The sequence below is a fragment of the Notamacropus eugenii genome, chromosome 1 (assembly GCF_028372415.1).
Source record: "Notamacropus eugenii isolate mMacEug1 chromosome 1, mMacEug1.pri_v2, whole genome shotgun sequence".
In the NCBI taxonomy this organism is placed as follows: Eukaryota; Metazoa; Chordata; class Mammalia; order Diprotodontia; family Macropodidae; genus Notamacropus; species Notamacropus eugenii.
In genome coordinates, this window is record NC_092872.1 from 241,243,083 (window position 1) to 241,259,415 (window position 16,333).

General features: G+C 45.0%; 1 protein-coding gene across 1 annotated transcript in view; it reads right to left on the reverse strand.

Annotated features, from left to right (window-relative positions):
- LMAN1L (lectin, mannose binding 1 like) overlaps positions 1 to 16,333 on the reverse strand; it is a 42,842-nt gene that overhangs the window by 5,107 nt on the left and 21,402 nt on the right. Inside the window, exons 7-10 of the mRNA XM_072624387.1 lie at positions 8,260 to 8,331; positions 7,600 to 7,797; positions 6,818 to 7,086; positions 4,364 to 4,431 (exon numbers count right to left, since the gene is read on the reverse strand). Of these exons, the coding sequence (XP_072480488.1) occupies positions 4,364 to 4,431; positions 6,818 to 7,086; positions 7,600 to 7,797; positions 8,260 to 8,331 (607 nt within the window). The remainder of the gene's footprint in view (positions 1 to 4,363; positions 4,432 to 6,817; positions 7,087 to 7,599; positions 7,798 to 8,259; positions 8,332 to 16,333) is intronic.

Genomic DNA, 16,333 nt, shown 5'->3' on the forward strand with positions numbered 1-16,333 from the left:
ATGACCCCATCTGGGGTTTTCTGGGCAAAGACACTGGAGTGGTTTGTTATTTCCTTCTCCACCTTGTTTTACAGATGAGGAAAGTGAGGTAAACAAGGTTAAGTGATTTGCTCAGGGTCACACAGGTAATATGTGTCTGAGGTGGGATTTGAACTCAGGAAGATGAATCTTCCTGATTTCAAGCCTGGCATTCTATCCACTACAGCGCCACCTAGATGCCAACAGTCATATAGCTAGTTAATGAGGGAGGCCTAGTGCTCATTCCATTACTGTACTAAGTACAGTAATGTGCTTGGGATCAGGGCATCATAAATGTAGACCTGGGAGGTGCCTTAAGAGGTCATCAGTTCAACCCTCTTGCTTTTCACATTAGGAAAATGAGACCCAGGGAGATGAAGCGATTGGCTCAAGGTCGCAAGGTATTAAGTAGGAGAGCAGAGAATTGATTCCAAGCCCCCTGACTCTAAATCTTGTGCCTTTTCCTTTTACTACCTTGGACCTGCAAAGATTAGTGTTTCATCCCCTTGAGTTTCCCCTTCCCCAACACATATTGCAAACTCCTCTATTATCTGGGAGAGTCAGTGAACAAAAAAAATTCACTGTCCTCAAGTCAAGTTGGCAACAGGCCTTTTTGAATTTAGCTTGGCTTATCGTCAACAGGCATCTCCAATATCCCTGGGGGCTGCTAGGTAGCTTCATAGTGCTCAAAGCTCCAGACCTGTAGTCAGGCAGACTCATCTCCCTGAATTCAAATCAAATCAAATTCTCAGACACTCATTAGCTGTATGACCCTGGGCAAGTCACTTAACCCTGTTTGCCTCAGTTTCTTCATCTATAAAATGAGTTAGAGAAGGGATGACAAACCACTCTTGTGTCTTTGCCAAGAAAACCCCAAATGAGGTCAAGAAGAATCAGACATGACTGAAATGACTCAACAACAACCAGTCTCCCTTCTCAGGACCATGCTCATAGCCACACCAATACATTAAATGGGCGATGTCCTCAAATGTGAATTATATGGGCTATCCTCTCAAGTGTGAGTTAGGGGAAGGATTTTGGTCTGTTGAAGAATCACCCCAAGAAAAAGGAAATGCCCTAAAATCATAATGGTTGAGCTTAGACCCAAAGAAGAGGTGTGAGAAGGTGAGGGACTAGGGGTGTGAAATACTACAAATAATATTGAATTTGACTGAAATGTTGGTTAGTTTTTGCTGAAACTGATTGTCTTCTTTTTCAACCTTTGTCCTAACTCTAAATGCTTCCCACGCTGCCCTCTGTTCAGTACCTCCCTCACCTTACCTGGGCCAGTGTGCCCTTCCCCCAAACCTGAAGACTGCTCATTTCTCTTCCCCCCTCTCTCTCCCTTTACCAGGCTTCCCCTGTGCCATCTGGCACGTACTGCCTACCCACACACTGCCCCCCTCTCCCCTCGCCTGCCACACATAGGCAAGGAGGAGGGAAAGGAGAGCAGCGTCAGGCTGATATTTCCCTGGAGACCCTCTGGCATCAGTGCCTGGCTTAGGGAATCCCTATGTTCTGAGCCTCCATGCCAAGCCTGTACTCTTGGTGGATTTCTCTCTAGATCCATGGGGAGGGAAGAGTATCTACTCATTTGTCCACAGGGAAATAGTTAGTTCCATGTCTTGGGATGGGAGCATGCTGTGTGTGGGTTATAAATCCCATTGTACCCTTCAGGGGTCTAAGCTGCCAGAAACCTCGCCCAGCTGAGGGGCCTCAGCAGGCTTCTGGGGAAAGGTGGGGAGCAGGAGGATTACCTGGAATCAGGCCAGGGCCAGAGGCATCTTGGGGAGGGTAGATGGGATGGAGGAAGTATACATGATTGGCCACATATATCACCTGAGAGTCTCTGCTTGGCACATACTTTCCTCACCTTTCATGCAGAATAAGGGGGAGAGGAGACCCCCTCCCCAAAGAGGAGACCGCCAGAGAAGAGACTGATCCCTTCCCATCTGCAGAGCTGGGTCTTATGCAGAATGGGAGCAGCCTGGCAGGAGGCAGAAGGGCAGGGCAAGTGTGTTATGCTAATCCCTGCCTCAGGACACTGAGATCCCTTCTATTACCCATCCCAAGCCCACCTAGGACTTCTGTTTGTGTTTCCTAATCAAGCCTGCCCTCCTAGGCAAGGCTCTCAGCTCTGGAGTTTTCTAAGCTTGTTACTGCCTTCCTTCCACCTTCTCCCGCTTCTATTATTCCCAAGGCAACAATTACCTCATTAGATGTACTCCTAGATCAGGAGTGCCTGGAGGATCATTGATCCTCCAGCAGAGGCCAACTGGTGCATGGGGCTGGATCGGGGGATGAGTCAGATCATTGGAAAACTACCTCTGCAACTGACTGGCCTTGTCTCCTTCCCCTCCTGGGGTGGGGGGAAGGGGTTGGTTTACCCCTCTAAGCCTCTTCCACCTCTAACATCCAATCTAACCCTATGAAACCACTTCATTTTTTCTGAGCTTGGTTCCCTTCTCTAAAGTGAAAAGAACTGTCAAACTCATAGCGCATTTGCAGTCAGATCTTACAGGCCTGGGAGGAAGGTTCTTTGTAATGTTGCATAGCAGTGCTGTGTAACGCTCCCCAACTGGTGCAAGTGTAAGCTGCCCATCCAGCTGCATGTTTGACTGTAGTTACTATGAGCTTTTCATCCACTTTATTTTCTCAGTGTGAATGGATGGCTAGACTGATCTCTTTCTTTTTCTCTTTCTTCCTTTCTTAATCTCTTTCTTTCTTCCTTTCCCTCCTTCCTTCCTTCCTTCCTTCCTTCCTTCCTTCCTTCCTTCCTTCCTTCCTTCCTTCCTTCCTTCCTTCTTCTCTGAGCAGTCTTCTGGGACTCAGTGGAATGGTAACATTGCCAATGGAGAAGACCACTTGGATAACCTGGCCATCAATGATGCTTTTCATGACACTGGCAGATGCCTTCAGTGACCACATCCTCTCATTAGATGCCTCACTTGATGTCAGTGCTTTGAGGGGCAGATTGCTGAAGATTTATTTCCTGGATCACAGCTATTATAGAAGCTCGTTTCATGTTAATGTACTGTGTGTGGTAGAAGCTTCCCCTTGGAAGACCACAGACAAAACAGGATCTCATATTCTCCATAGCTGCCAGCTGCATGACTATGTATATGTGATCTTCTATAGAAACCCACCTGACAAAGCCTGCCCATTCCCCTCTGGTGTTTTCCTCAGTTATGGATTGAACTCAGGCTTTATACAAGCCAGATCTAGGTATATACATGGGGGAAGTAAATAATATTTGGATCAGTTTTGTATTGTTAAGAGTCTACTATTCTTTGTTGTACTTATATTTTCACTGGGTTCTTCTTGAGATATGATGGCCTGGTCCAAAGGGAAGGACTCTGAGAGTGGGAGTTTCAGGAAAGGTCACAAGTGGATAAAGGACAAATCTGGAGGTAGTACCTTTCCCATTCCTCCCTTATAAGGGGGGGCCTCAAAGTCCTAGTGAAATTGTAAGCTTTAATACCTTAAATAGCTATTACCTTTATACTTTAAGATTACACCAAGACTTTTGGGACATCCTGTATGGTGGGCCTGCATAGATGCTAACTTTGCTTATGAACATGGCTGACATGGTCGGAAGGATCAGGCTGTAGCAGTCTGAGTTCAACCCTCTGTTCCAACCTTGCCAGGCTATGTGTCACTCCCTCCCTCCTCCATCTGGGGCCTGTGCTCCCCATGATGGCCCAAGTACCCCCCTCTCAGCTGAAGCCCTCCCCCAAGCCAGATGTCCAAAGCATCCTGCTAGGAAGTCAATGGGAAAGAACTTCCCCTTAAGCTTCTGAGGTCTCAGTGGCCAAAGTTATGACTTCCAGGGTCTGCCCCTCTGGACACATCACTTTCAATCCTCTCACTTTTGCCGGTGGCCACCTTCCCTGAGCTCTCTAATTTAGACAGGGTGCTCAGGCAGAGGCAGAAGAAAGAAGAAGGGGTCCTACAGACCTTATATAGGACCTCTTTTCTCTCCTCTCCTCTTCCCATCCCCCACCCCACCTGACCCATCCTCTCCAGGCAGCGTCCTGGGTTCTAAAATTACCCCTTCCTTTCTAGCCGGCATCAAAATTCCCAGTGACCCTCCACAGAGAAAGGCTCTGATAACCTCATTTACACTGGTATTCATAACTGATAACATTCATGTGTGACCTTTCCCAAGGGGATGTGCTCCTTAACCCAAAGGAATGAGGCTCTCCTGTTAGAATGGCAGATGGCAGTGATCTCTGATCAGGGAGCCCATGTCAGAAACCCTCAGATCATGCTGTGTAGTCATCAGCTTCGTCTCTCTCTACAGAGTATGGGACTACTCCCTTCTGGAGTGGGGAGCTGTGCTTACCTCATCTCCTGCATGTTCTGAAGCAAAGTCTGTTGTCCTTGGAGGAGAACCCTCACAGCAGCAGAATTCTGCAAGAGCCCCAGGATGGAGCATTCAGTGGGGGGGTCTGAGTGTGAGGGGAGGACTGTTTCCCTGGGGCCACATCCTGGTCAGTCATAACCAACTAAACTCTTGGAGTCTCAAACCACTCTTTCAAAACCTCTGCTCCACGCTCATCTCTAGGAAGTCTTCCCCGATCAAACCCGTCTGTTTGATCCAGTCACTTGAAAGTTTCCTTAACAAATTAAAGTCCAGTGTGATGGAAAGGCCCTTATATTTGGGGTCAGGAGATCTGGGTTTGAGCCCTAACTTTGCTACTTGTTAAGTGTGTGACCACAAGTAAACCATTTCATCTTTGAGTTCCTCAGTTTCCTCATCTGTGAAATGGGAATAATGATTCTCATTTTATAGGACTATTGAGAGGCTCAAATGAGAATATATGTAAGGGGTATAAGGAGGGCAGTTTGTACCTCCCCCTATCATTCCAGGGATTCCATGAGAATGGGGACTATATCTTCTCATTTCTCTACCTCCCTCCACAGTTGTTATCCTAGGGCCCTGGTTAGTCAATTCACTCCCCAGGATAATAGCCATTTTCTCTGACATCTAGAATACAGGTTATATGGGGCTATCTCTTGCCTTAATTCAGATAGCCTGGAACCTCCAGGCCATTGGTCCACCCATCACACCCAGGGAGCAGGCACTGAACTTGGCATCAGTGAGCTCTTCTAAAATTCTTTCTTTACTGTGCAATGTTGGATACCAGAATGCCCCTCTCTGTGCCTCAGTAGTAGGGGGCCTGGAGATCAGACTGCAGCAAACAATGATCCTTGTCCCAGGGTTGCCCATAGAATTCTCCCACTAATCCACCTTCCCCCACCAGGAGGAAGACTTTTACAGTTTCTTCCCAATCCTGCCCCACCCCAAACCTCATCTCCTCCCTCCTCATCTTTTTCTTCCTCCAATCACCCCAGGCATAAGCAGCTTTAGCTCAAGGGATTATGAAGCTTAAAGTCATCTGTCATCATAGCTGAGCAAAACTCACAATCCTCAACTCTACTCTTGAAGATCAAACCCAGCTGGGCACACCTGAGCAGAGCCTGCGTGTCCATTCCTTTTTCCTGGGCTTGGTATATTGGTCTTGACAGTATACCAAAGATTTGCTGTGGGCTTGACACTGGCAGATGAAAGAAACTGAGCCTGGGAGAATTTTTTGGCATCTGGGCATTAATCAGGTGATATGACAATCACATACAAAGTGGTGTGTGAATTAGCCCCAATTCTAGACCTGTCGTCAGATGGTAAGCCTGAGCCCAAGTAATAGGCATTTTTAGTTCCTCATAAGCGCTAGTGACTGCTCCCAGCCCTGGATAAATCCATTCACAAATGCATTTATTTCCATGGTTCTGCAAGAATCTATCTCTTCTTGCTTTTAAGAGCTAACATTTATACAGCACTATTCATATTTCTCATTTGATCCTCACAACAACCCTGGGAAGTAGGTGTTATTATTATCCCCATTTTATAGTTGAGGACACTGAGACAAACATGAGTGTGTGCGCAGGGTCACACACTCCAGGGTCACAGTCTGAGGCTGGATTTGATCTCAGGTCTTTCTGATTCCTGGCCTGATACTTTGTGCGCTAACAATGCCACCTAGCAGCTCTTCTCATTTGATAGTCTCACTCTCCTCCTACTCAGCATGGAATAGTAAATGGCAGATCCCTGAACTTGGAGTCCAGAGGAGTGGATTCCAGGACAAGGTCTGTGTGACTGGGGGATGCTGCTTAATCTCTCCAAATCTCTAGGAAGCATCACAGGATTTAAAAGTAGAGGTCATCTCCTTCAGCTCCCTCATTTTCCAGATTTAGTGATTTAGCCCCAAATCACGTTAGTATCAATAGCAGAGTAGGGATTCGAACCCAAGTCTTCCGACTTCTATCCAGAGCTCCCCCACCCCACAACCCCTGCATCACATCACCTCATCAGTTTCCTCATTATAAAATAAGGAAACAATTTGTACATGACCCAACTCACAAGATTGGCAAGAGGGAAGGAAGCGTTTTGTAAATTGTAAAATGAGCTATAAATGTGAAGTATTAGTCATCTCTCTGTTCCCTAGAGCATTACTATCATTAACACTGTCATTGTTATTATTACAGAGTCCTATAAATTAATCTCTTCCTTTCTCTTCTTTTTTGTCTCTGCTGATTCTCTAGTATACTACCCTTGTCTACTCACTCTCAACCCTGCTCTGTGTAGTCACAGGAATATAGTGGTGGGACATACCTGTCTGACTCTCAGATCTTCTTAGAGGTCACCCCCTGGCTACAAAGAGGGATAAAGACTCTCTGGAATCCTCCCCTCATTCCCCCCACAGAGAAGTTGTGGTGCCTGCTAGAGGCAGTTACTCACCCAGCCTCTTCCCTGGGCACCATCAGCGTCCTTCTCCTCGTCCAGGCGCCCCAAAGACTGCATTTGATTCCTCCACTGACCCACAGTCTGAGTCATCTTCCCTGAGAGGTCCTGTAGCTGCTCCAGGACCTGGCTGTGTCTCTTGAGAGTCAGCTGTAGATCAAGGTACTCTTCCCCTGGGTGGGGAGTGAGTTGGGAACTCAGGGAGGGATTTCTAGGAGTGGGGGTGAGGGAAATCATGTGGCCCGAGTCCCTGGCCGCTTGGACTTCTGGGGATGGACTGACTTACTCATAGTTTCAAGTTGAAGGAAGCCAAATTCTCTGGTCTCCCACTGGGGTTCATGGCTGCCTCTTCTAGGCAATGTTCCCAGCCCCCTTCCCCCTCAATGCCTTCTCTGGGTCATGGTCAAGTGGATGGGCTTGTCTTAGTTCAAGTTAATGGGTCTGGGAGCAGACACATGAGCAGGGCATGGTGAGGTAAAGGAGGATGGCAGAAAAGAGACTTTGACATTTCTAAACTGAAACAAATGGAGGCATTCAGATGATAGGATCAGAGATTTGGAGCTGGAAGGGGTCTTAGAAATCAACCAGCCCATCTGCCTCATTTGACAGTTGAGGAAACTGAGGCTTAGAGAGGTAGGTGACTTGCCCAAGGCCACCCAAGTAGTAAGTGGAAGAGCTGGGATTTGAACCCAAGCCCTCTCACTCCAAATCCAGCAATCTCTCCATCACACTAACATGTTTTCTCTGGTCTGGGGGTGGGTGGGTGATGTGACTCCTACCCCAGGAGGGGGTGGCCAAGTCTGGCCTTGGAGAAGTTTCCTTCTGATGTTTCAGCTCCTTCTGCAGATCCTGCAGCTGACGCTTGAGCCTGAGTTGCTCAGCTTCAGGAATGACATAGGGGAGAGCCTGGGGAGAGAATTGGGTGGGGGCAGGATGGAGTGACAGGACAGAGCCCACTGAGAATAGGCTGGTGTTGCCTGGGGGGAAATCATGCATAAGCAGCAGCCTTGGTCATAAAGTCCCCAACCATGTTGGAAGGGACAAGGAGAAAGAAGAAATATAGGAGGACCTCTACAGGAGGCCATGTGCAGAGAAGTCTAGGAGGCTGCCCTTCAGTCCCTTTCCCAGGAGTGGGAGGAGAACTGAGCACATAAACACTCATATCTTGTGCCAAGTCTCCCTGACTTCAGACTAGACTGCTGGAAAGGCTATCCCCTACATGAATCATCCCCATCAGCCTAGTTTCTCTACTCAGCATAAAGGTATATTCCCTAGTTCAGCTGGCAGGCATATCATTTCCTCTATCATGGGCCATCAGAACCTTCAGGTCAAGCTAGCTGGGGACCAGAGTCCAAAAGGAAAGACCAACTGCTCAGCTTGGGCTAGGTTTTAAGAGACCTCATTTCCCCTACTCCTCCAACAACAGCTAAGGAAAGTACCCGATTCATACTCTACCTCTGGAGCTGGCTTGCTCAGGCTGAAGGTCAAGAAAGACAGGACATCATGGTCATCTGGCAGTAGGGGAGACACTGAAGGTCAGAAACTAAGACCCCACTTCCACTGACACTCTCTCCCCTATAGGATCTCCTCATAGTCTCACCATAGGTGGCAGAATGCTTTGCCTCATACTTTTCAGAGACAATTATCACCTCTTACAAGCTTTTTCTTCTCTCCAGTTAAACAGAGATCCCTTCAATATTATACATGTCCCATTCTCTCCTCCTTTGTTTCCAGGAAGTATCTGAGTCATTCATGGTTGAACTCACTCTCTGAATTTCACCTTCTCACCAGCCACCTTGTTCCTATTCAGGTATTCTCCTCGCCTGTCTCCTACCATTAAAATGGGAGCTCCTTGAAGGTAGTGACTGTTTTGTGTTTGTTAGCACAGTGGCTAGTACATAGTAAACATTTAATAAATGTTATCGATCTGTCATGAGTCAGTCCTTCTTGACAAGGTCATCCCCCTATTTGTGTCCTTCATCCTATTCCCTCCTGGATCTCCTAGGAACTTGTCCTTTTGATGGGTCCCCTCCTCCTAATTTTCAATCTTTCTTTATCTACTGGCTCCTTCCCAGTTGCCTACAAACATCCCCAGATCTCTCCCATCCTTCAAAATCCTTCATGTGACCCTGACATCCCCTCAAGCTATCATCCTCTAGCTCTTCTCCCTTTTATAGCCTACTTGTTAGAAAAAAAAACATCTACATTCATTGTCTCCACTTCCCTTGTGGTCTGACTTCTGACTCAACCACTCAACTAAAACTTGTTCCCAAGGTAAGATAGTCAAAATTTTGCCAATGACCTCTTAATTGCTAAATCCAATGGTATTTTCTCAGTCCTTACTCTTCTTGACTTCTCTGCCATATCTGACATCAATCTTCACCTACTGCTTCCTCCGTAATATTCTTTTCTCCCTGACATGACTCTTCCCTGGCTCTCTTGCTACCTGTCTGACTAATCCTTGACATTCTCTTTTGTTGAATCATCCATGCCCCTATTCACGGGTATATCCCAAGATTCTGTCCTGGGCCCGTGCTCTTTTCTTTCTATACTCTCTCCTCAGCCCCCTTGAGTTCAATTATCTTATGTAGATGACTCCCAAACTAGGATCCAGCCTTTATTTCTACCCTGAGCTCCAATCTTATATCACAACTGCTCTCTGGGCAGCTCCAGCCTGTTTCATAGGCATCTCAAATTCAACATATCCAAAATGGAACTCGTTATCTTTCTCCCTAAACTCACTTGGCTTCCTAACTTTCCTACTTTCATGGTGGACAAAATCATCCTTCTTATCAATCAATTTAACACCTTGGAGTCATCCTTCACTCTGTCTCTTCCTTACTACTGACAATCAATTTGTTACCAAGTCTTGTCTATTGCATCTCCTTATCTCTCACACCTGTTCCCTTCTCTCTTAACAGAACCACTAGCCTAGGTTTGCTTCTCATCATCTCTCCCTTGGATTACAGCCAGAGCCTTCTAATTGGTTTGCCTACCTTTAAACTCTCTTCCCTCCAACCCACACTTCATTTAACTGCTGAAAGAATATTCTTAAAGAACAAGTCTGACCCCGTTACTCCTCTGTTCAAAAGCTTCAGTGGTTCCCAGGATCAAATGCACACTCCTTTCTTTGGTGTTAAAGCCCATCACAATGGGACTCCAGCCTGTCTCTCCAGGCTCACGCACATCACTCCACCTTCCAGCCCAACTGGCCTATTTCTTCTTCTCTATTCCATCCCCCAACTTTGTGCCTTTGCCTAGACTATCTGGAAGGCTGAAGAGTTCTCTGGGCTCCCTTCCACTTCTTGGAATATCTAACTCCATTCAAGAATCAGTTCATGTTCAACTTTCTGCACATGGTCTTACTTGACCTCTTTAGTTATTAGCACACGGTTCCTTGCCCTGCCCCATTACATCATATTTCATTTGTATATAATTCCTATTTGCTTATCTGTGTCTATATTGAATCTCCCAGGAGAATGAAAGTTTCTTGAAGGTAAGAACTATTTTTCTTTCAGTTGGGAAATAGCACTGGGAAATTATGTTTTGACTTGTTCTGTGATGTCATCAGTGAAGGGAATGTCCTGAGAGGAATTCCTTTTACCAGAGCAGATAGGCTCCTGGTTTGGAATTTGCAGTCTTAGAGAGTTGACTGAGACACTGAGAAGTTATGTTACTTATCCAGGTTCACTCAGCCAGTGTAAGTCAGAGTCAGGACCTGAACCTAGGTCTTTCTGACTCTAAGGCTAGCCTTTTATCCACTATGCTGCCTCTCACCTAGCATACAATAGGCACTTAATAAATGTGCATTGAATTAAATTGAACTGAATTCTCAAATCTGGAACATCTGGAGGACCTTAGCATCTATTGGGAATTCATAGTTTCCATTCGTACCCTGCACTGGATTCATTCTATGAAAATGCTAGATATCTCTATAGTTGACAGAGCTATAACTAGCATAGAGTGAATGGAGCTTTGGCCAAGGGTACCAATACGGGGAGGGTGTGCAGGAAGCATCACAAATCCTTCCTGGGAAGGTTTGCTTCCATACTTTTCCCTAAGTGCCTTGCCTCCTGGTCCTCTGGAATACTGGAGGATGTTATCCCCACTAATAGTAGGGGACTCTTTGGGGACCAGCTGTCTCCTATCCTTGCCACTGCATCTGCAATGGAACCATTCTCTGTCCCACCACCCCTACCACCACCCATTGAACTGTCATCTAGGCTCAGTTTGTCTAGCATGGCTCTGGTGGTTGCCTTTATTAAAAAATCTTAAATTCTCAGAGTATCTGTATAAGCGACTGCTTCTGGAGGATAGCCTGGAAGGCTACATTTTTCTCTACTGAATCAAATGGTTTCTTTTTGTAATAAAAGAACAGTCAACACAGTAGAATCTTGACTTTTCTGTCCCTTTCAGTCACTTTGGAATTTGAGTAGTACGTTTAAAGAGCCCAGCAGCTCTCTAGTATACAAAAAAATCATCTTCTTAAAAAAATACAAATATTCTTCTGGCAATGCTATAGGATTGTGAGTCTTGGGATACTATAACCTCTGAAGACTGTAATTTGTGGATTCTATCCTCCCATACATAGCATGTAAGCTCCTTGGGACAAGGGATTATTTCATCCTTATTTCTTCATAATCCTAGCCCCTAATCCAGTGCCTGGAACATAGTAGGCACTTAATACTTGTTGATTGGTTGGTTGACTGATTGACATAGAGACTAAGACATACAAGGTAGGTATAAATAGGCTTCGACATAATTCAAAAGATGATTTACATGCAAGACATGTTATAAAGGATGTCATGTAAGACATGTGATCATCAAAGGTGAGCAATTTACATAATTGAAGGGAGGGATAGTAGATTGACAGTTCAAGTATTGCAATGTTATCCATGAAAACATTAAAAAGGTCCTAGAGGAAGGCTACCAGAATACTGGGAACACTTTCTATGAAGGATCTGTTGGAAAACCTGGATAAGAATCACAAAGAACAAAAAGGCAAGGATGGTTTGAGAGCCAAACAGAGGGAGAAACCATGTGGGGCAGTGGAAAGAATCTTGTTTATGAAGTCTGAGGACCTGGGTTCAAATCCTGATTCTGACACTTTCTGGCTATGCAACCTTGGGTATGTCATTCACCTCTTCTAAGTCTATTTACTCATCCATCAAATGAAAGGATGGGATTAGCTGGTTTTTCAGCTGAATCGAAGAATGCTCACATCAATGAAGTTAATAAGCTACTTTAAATGTCCTGAGGTGGATTTATAAGAATGGACAGAACACAAAGGCCAATAGGTCAGACATCTCAATTTACTGGAACACAAAAAACTTTGAAGACACACTCATGCATCCATCTTGCTGAGATAACTGGGGCTCCAACCAAGGTGATGTGGAAACTGATCATGATTCAAAGATAGCTCATCCTTGTACTTGCCATGGGACTGGGTCTAGGCATGCTCAGTTAGAGGCAGCAGGAGAAAACACTGGCCTTGAATTCAAGAATCAGAAGATCAAAGCTCTAGAGCAGGAAGGCCCTTTCAAAACCAACTAGTCCAACCACCTCATTTTACAAAGGGAGACACTGAGCCCCAGAGAGAAGAAAGAACTTGCTCGTGATCACTGCCCAGCTAGCATGGAGCAGAGGTGAAATACAAATCTCAGTCCTCTTCTTTTAAATCCAATACTCCTTCCATTGAACCATAAGGCCTAGTTCTGAATCCTGGTTCTGACACTTAACTGTGTGACCCTGGCTAAGCTGATGACCTTCTCAGAGTTTTACTTTTTTCATCTTAGCATTAGTTCACACACAGTAGGTGCTTAATAAATGCTAGATGACTCCTAATTAATGTCATTTGTACTAACTACTTCACAGGGTGATTAGGAAGAAATTACTTTATAAATATAAAGGTGTAAAAAGCTGAGTAAAAGATGTAAAAGGTGAGTAAAGATCCTTCTTACCAAAATTCTACTCTATATATTAAGTGGCTAGTGCATATTGCATGATAACAGGGGCTGGGGATATAGAAAAAAAGGGGACAATCCCTTCCTGCAAGGAGTTTCCAATCCATTGGGAGGATAGAGCATGTTCACACACAGGCAGGGTCAAGGTAGTTGGAGGACAGAGAGGAGGGGATGTGGAATGGCTTTATGGATGAAGTTACATCAGAGATGAACTTGGGAGGAAGCTGAGTCTTCTAAGAGGTAGAGGTGAGGGCAGTGCACTCTAGGCATGGGGCACAGCCCCTGAAAAGGAGATGGAATGCCAAATTCTGGGAATAGCTAGGAAGTCAGCTTGGCTGGAATTTGGGATATGCAAAGGAGGTTAACAGGAAATATCTGGAAGCTAGATGGCAGAGGGCTTTATTTTACCTTAGTAGCAATGGGGAATCACTGAAGATTTCTGAGCAGGGGAGTGACATGGACAGACCTGGACCTTAGGAAGATGATTTTGGCAGCTGTAGGGAGAGGATGGTATGAAAAGAAGAGATTTAGGATGAACAAGAGTCTTAATGAATCCAAAGGGCACAATATAAGGGACGAATAGAGGGAGTGGGGAAGGGCTGAGCTGGATAGGAATGATAAAGTGCGGAGTGTTGGCAACATAAAGAGGTTTTCCCCTTGGCAGATGGTGTCTCTGAATTATAAAGATTAGGGCAGGAAGAGGTAAGAGTGTGTTAGCCACAGGATGGGGAAATACCAGTTGATTGGGGCCCTTTCCCTCAACCTCTGGGGTCCTGTGATGAAAGGATGCAGCATAAACTTGGTCTCTATCCAAACAGCAGCCTGCTTCCCATCTGTCATCAGCAGGGGCCAGAGATTGAGGTCCACCCGTCTGGGCTGGTAAGTGCCCGGTGATCCGGTCACTAGGGGTCTGACCAAACTCTTATGTGCTTCATCCCCAGATAGTACACCCAGAAGTCACGTAGAGCTAGCCTTTTGGCTTCTGATTGGGCCTGGTGTCAAAGGGTCCGAGTTCTATGTGGTGTCCTGGAGAGGAGAGGCCTGGTATTGACTTCTCAGTAGTGATGAAGGGTTCACTCATTGTTTTCTAGTACAATCTGAAGAAGCAGAGTGGAGTGAATATTGCCTCCACACATGCAGAATATCCCAAGCTAAGGAGCCTTCCAAATGCAGTCCCTGAGGGGGTTCAAGCCTCAGTCTGGTCCAGGGATGGAGAAAACAGGGATAGAATACCTCTGAGAGTGATAGAATATTGGACTTGAAGTCAGGAAGATCTGACCCTAAATCCTGCCTTACATACTTACTAGCTATGTGACTCTGAACAAGTCACTTAACCTCTGTTTGCCTCAGCTTCCTCATCTGTAAAAAGGGGCTAATAATAGTACCTACTTCCCAGGGTTGTTGTTAGAATTAAATGTGATAATGAATGTAAAGTACAAACATTAAAATATTGTGTGTGAGTTATTATTATGTGCTAGGGCAGGGGCTTCCATGTGACTCCATACAGCAGTCTCCTTATAGCTGGGCACAGCTGGAGAGAAGGAGTATTGTTTGCTGTTTTCCTAAACTATAATGGTGGACGCTGGAGAGAGCAGGTTTCACTTTCACATACAGCAACTATGGGTGACCTATGTGAGTGCTTGGTGGAGACCTGGGGTGTTGCCGATTTCTAAGAGAGTTCAGTGAGAAGGGGCCCAGAAGGTCCATCCCTCACATGTAAATGACAGTCCAGAAAGAGAAAGATGCTCCAGTCTTTGAGAGTTGACAGTCCATAAAATCAGTAAGGGCTTGCTGAAGGATTGATTACTTGCTAGGTTCCCTAGGTGTAACTAGGAATATTAGCACTTTGGGCAAGAGATATGAAGCTCATCCTTAGATGAGGGAAGGGGGAAGAGGAACAACTTCCTACAGAACATCAGTATAAGACTTTTCTTGGAAAGGAACGCACTCTAGTGCGTCATCTTGTAGATTCCCATTTTAGCTTATCATTCTCATTGACTTGGTGCTCAGTTCTGTTGTTCCTGGGTTGCTGAAGGACTACACCTTCTAAATTTGGTGCCCTAAGGAAAAGCTCCATATGCCCTACCCAGGTTATAGTTCTGATCCAGTAAGGACAGAAGGCACCAGTATTATTACTACCTTCCAGTTTTCTACTCCAAATCCCCATTTTGGGATGCTGGTCCTCTGTCAGAGAAGACTAAACTCAGATAAATTTTTTTCAGTGGATATGTCACATCATTGACACCACTAAAACATCGCAGTCTTTTTCACATGATCCCTTCATATGAGCCCTCTAGTCATGTCTCCATTTCTAATTACATAGATGTTTGTTTTTAATTTCATAGAAATACAGCATTAGAGCCAGAAGGGTTATAATAAATCATTTATCCCAATTCCCTTATTTTACAAATGAGGAAACTGAGATACAGAATGAAGTGACCCTCTAGCTGCTCCTGTGTATGGATGACATTGTATATATTGCATCAAATCCTGAAACACTGTTGGATCTCTCCAGTGAGATGCATGGTCACTCAGAAGAGATTGGTCTAACAATCCATACAAGAAAAACCAAGTGGATGAAGAATGCCTAGTGCCCAGATTATGACCTGCAGTTGGGTGGGCAGCTCATTGAATTAATCCATCAATACATATCAGATAGCCAGGAATTGAACAGGAGGAAGAGAAAAATGTGTATATTCTTTGGAAAGGCAGGCAGCAATCTCATGCTATATTACACAAAGCCCTATGTTTTAAAATTTTTACCCAATCATATTATGGTTCTGTTGCTTCACTCACTATCTCTGTAACTTTCTAAACCATAACATGCTTCCTAACTCCCACTCGTCTATTTGAGTTGTCTTGCCTTATTAGAACCTAAATGCACTGAAGGCAGGTTCTTTGTGTTTTTTATATTCCTAGCGCTCACCACAAGAGCACATAGTAGATATTCAATAAATGATTTTTCATTTGTTCTTGAACCAGCATAATGACTGAAGAGTCAAAACCATGAGTGATCCTCCAGGCTAATTGGAAGGCATATGATGGATGTAAATAGGCTATGCTATGTCTCCAGGGCATAAGGAATAACCCAAGATCCATCATCAAGGATGTGTATGACTGGAAGCAATGGTGAGGTGGTCGTGCAATAAAGATAAGAGATAATAGAAGGGTGGCCTGAATGCTGTGTTTGTCTTCTTGAGCTATTAGAACCTCTAGCATGCTGACTCTCTCCTCCATAGGAGATTTATGGAAAGTCATGGACAAGGATCACACAGAATGTGATGTGCTTCAGAAGACAGAATATCCATACCATGGAGGTCTTAGACCCATTGAAGGATTCAGATGAAAGCAAAGTCATTTATATTCATGCCTATTAAAGTTTGTCCTGATAGATTTAACCTCTTATTCTAGTCTGTTGAGATTCTTTTAGATCTGGGTTCTGCATTCCTTGTAGTCACCATCTCACTCAGCTTTGTGTCATTAACAGCTTGGAAAAACCTACCAATGTAATCACAGGCTTATAGATTAGAGCTGTAAGGGATCTTAGAGG